Raw genomic sequence first — 3,348 nt, 5'->3', positions numbered from 1 at the left:
TATATATATATATATATATATATATATATATATTTATTTATTTATTTATATAACATAATATTATTATATTATTTATATAATATATAATATAGTAAAAATTTATTTCACAGAGATACAACTTATTTCACGGAAATGAACTTTATATCCTACAAATAAATTCTTAAGTATTTTTTTCTCAGCGTAATAGTCGCTACTATTAACTAATCCAATTAGCAAGATTTTACTGACTGCAATACTATACTTATAACTGAACCATTAATTGTAAGTAAAGTATTTCAGGGAAAAATGTGCCAGTTGTATTTTAAGGAGTAGCGACCGCGAACGCGCAATCTCGACATATCCTGATTTATTGTCATGGTTTCCTTTATTCTTCCTGCCACAGTGTCATCCTGTGCCCGGACGAGACGAACACGCTGATCATGAACGAAGCAAAGACCTTGACTGTGGAAAATTGTCGCCTCACGAAGCACAACATGATCTCCACGTGAAGGAGGCCGTCGGCGCTAAGCTCACATCGTGAGCTCACCTTACCAGGACACGTGTAACTTCGATGAGTTGAGATTTCAACGCCACGAAAATAATCTCTTCGTATGTTCGCGAAAATTCATCAAGACGAATCTCCCAATCCATTTTCGCGGTATGAAGGATTCGACTTATCGTGTCCTGAATCGCTCATGAAAAAACCGACTATCCGCTCGTTATCATGAAATACTCGTTATCACGCAATTATTGGATTATCGAAACCCCATTGTTTATTATTTATTTTCTCATATAGATAAGAGTAAGAGAGAAAAGATGTAATTCATCATATCTCCCACATCGTATCAGAATGTCTCGACATATCAAAGTAGTTGTATTATATTGGTCGTAAATATTTGCATTTTAAAGTAATTTGCACTTTAAAGTAGCCATTTAAAATTTCTTGTAAAACGTTGCAACTTTTGAATTCCTAATCTAAGGTAAAAGTACTGATGCCTGAACGCTAGTAACACTTGTACCTAATCCTGGATATTCTTCTTGTTTTGGTTTTTATACGAATATTTAAACTTTCAAAACGTAGAATATATGTATATATTTAATGGCTGTCCTGAAAAAAATTCTGAACTTTCCTCTTGGCTCTTTGATTAGCTTTCTGATTGGCCAATCTCTGATTGATAACCAGTTGTATTGATTGTAAACCAATTTCAGTTTGATCGATAAAAGAGATTTGAGAATAAGGGCCGATATATGTACACATATATTCTATGTTGAAAGTTTAAATATTCGCATTTAAAGATCAAAATATTAAAAACGACTAGAGTTATTAGTGTCCAGCGTTATTAGTATCCAGCCATCGGATATTTGTCCTTTGAATTTATACTGAAGGTACTGCTTTATAGCAGTTATTGCTAGTTTTAGACATTGGTTTAAGATTCGAGAAGCGTCGCCATGACGTGTACGAGTAATTTACAAGAAATTTCAGGTGTGGCGCCGCTCGGGCGCCTTTGGAGTGCAAAGGGTTCGAATAGTCGTATAAGTCGTATAAGAATAGTCGCATAAGTGGGCCGCAGAAGTCCCCATGGGACCTCTTAGGATCGGTTGTTCCAACTTATTGGTAAATTAACTGACAGTTAAATCATATGTTTTTCTTTCAACTTAGACAAATACAGACATATGATTTAACTGTCAGTTAACTTGCCAAAGAGGTGAGAACAACCGATCCTTTGTCCCGATGTACGAATAACCGATTACAGTTGAATCGACTATAATGACAATTTCTGAACGTTTAGGGCTCAAATCACCTATTTTAAACCGAGATTTAGTCTCGTATAAGATAAGAATCGATCCCGATTATTGCGGGCAGAGATTCCGCGGCGTTACCAGCCTGATCCAAGTTCGCGCACTTTGCGCTTGTCACCGATGAACAAGCAGTCGCGTAAATCACGCATAATAACACCGGTTTTCCTCGAGACCAATGGCAAAGTCACGATCTTTTCACTGTCATTATGCGCTCGTGATCCTTCTATGCTCTTTTCTTCTCTTCTCTGCTCTGCTATATCTATGCACGATTCCTTTCCTCATCTTGCCATTGCCACCAGACGCTTTCCTGCGAGGTTGTCGTCATCCTCGTCATGATCATCATCGTCGCTGCGGTCGCATCGACAATCGCCGTCGCCGATCGCACAATAGTGGCGTGAGCGTTGTTTTTTTTCCCGAGCGAGGCCTAATGTTAAGATGAGCGTAACTAATGACGTTAACGACGTCGCGCTGGTGGTCCTCCTTTGATGTCAGAGGTTTCAATGGGCCGGGAGAGGCAATGAAAACGAGACAAATGAGCCGAATGTCACGCAGGGAACGCTACTGAAATTACTCGTGCGTTTCACGAGCGCAAATACTACTCGATTATTCCGTTTTAGTGTCAACAGTGCCATTGTGATGTTCCTCTTAATTTCGTAATTCCACGCTGTCACATCGACGTTGAGCAACGCGGAACGCGAAGTGGGCCGAACAAACGAGCACGCGTCGCGTCCCAAATGAGCCGTGAAGAGCCACGAGTCATTTTCTAATTCGCGCGCTTCGATTTCTTACACTTCGCGCCGAAGTAGTCTTAACACTTCTTCCACTAGCATCAATCGAAAATCTTGACCACGTCCAATGCATCTACATATTCGTGCATCGTGACTGTCGACTATTCCGAAAAAGTAGCAACGTTGTCTAGAAGCTTTAATTTTGTTATAGTTTTTAAGTTATACATTTGTAAATGTAATATATAAGCTAATATATATATATATATATATATATATATATATATATAAAAGCCGAGCATAGAGTGAATGTATGCAAAAATTTGTACAGGTTTTATTTTATTTTGACTAAGCATTGAGTTAAGTCTAACATAAACTATTTAATTCCTAGCGACCTCCAATTTTATTCTTAGATATAGGAATATATAAATTTTTAATTTAATTTACAATTAATATATTTAAATACAAATTAAGTCTTACAAGTTGTAACACAAAATAACATCAATGTAATCTAAGGATACAAATGGCAACTTGATATTATCTTCTTTAGTTTCTTCATATATATATAGTCTCTTAGTGTTTAATGTTTTTTCAAGATTTCTCGGTAATTTCTTCGACTTTCCTAACATTTCCGACACATTCCCAAAATCATATATATATATATTGTGACATGGCGGCCCCGAGAGGCGTCCGTCACAAGGGGCGCGACTCCGCTCGCCAAATTTTTCGTGCGCTTCGCATCTCGGGTCGCGAATATCGAGAGCGAAGCCAGAAGGCATTGAAAACAATTAGAGAAGGTTCGTGAACTAGGACGTCAAAATAGTGGTCTAATCCTCGCATCCCT

General features: G+C 37.8%; 1 protein-coding gene across 4 annotated transcripts in view; it reads left to right on the top strand.

Moving 5' to 3' along the window:
- Positions 1 to 3,092, top strand: part of LOC116849727 (pancreatic lipase-related protein 2-like) — a 15,473-nt gene extending 12,381 nt beyond the window's left edge. For all 4 annotated transcript variants that reach the window (XM_032827152.1, XM_032827151.1, XM_032827153.1 and 1 more), the window contains one exon: positions 383 to 3,092. In XM_032827152.1, the coding sequence (XP_032683043.1) occupies positions 383 to 488 (106 nt within the window). In that variant the 3' untranslated portion in view covers positions 489 to 3,092. The remainder of the gene's footprint in view (positions 1 to 382) is intronic.
- Positions 3,093 to 3,348: the final 256 nt, after the last annotated feature.

The sequence above is a fragment of the Odontomachus brunneus genome, unplaced genomic scaffold (assembly GCF_010583005.1).
Source record: "Odontomachus brunneus isolate Ranch 3 - 2012 unplaced genomic scaffold, Obru_v1 Obru_scaffold_125, whole genome shotgun sequence".
In the NCBI taxonomy this organism is placed as follows: domain Eukaryota; kingdom Metazoa; phylum Arthropoda; class Insecta; order Hymenoptera; family Formicidae; genus Odontomachus; species Odontomachus brunneus.
This window is presented reverse-complemented; position numbering and strand designations above follow the sequence as displayed.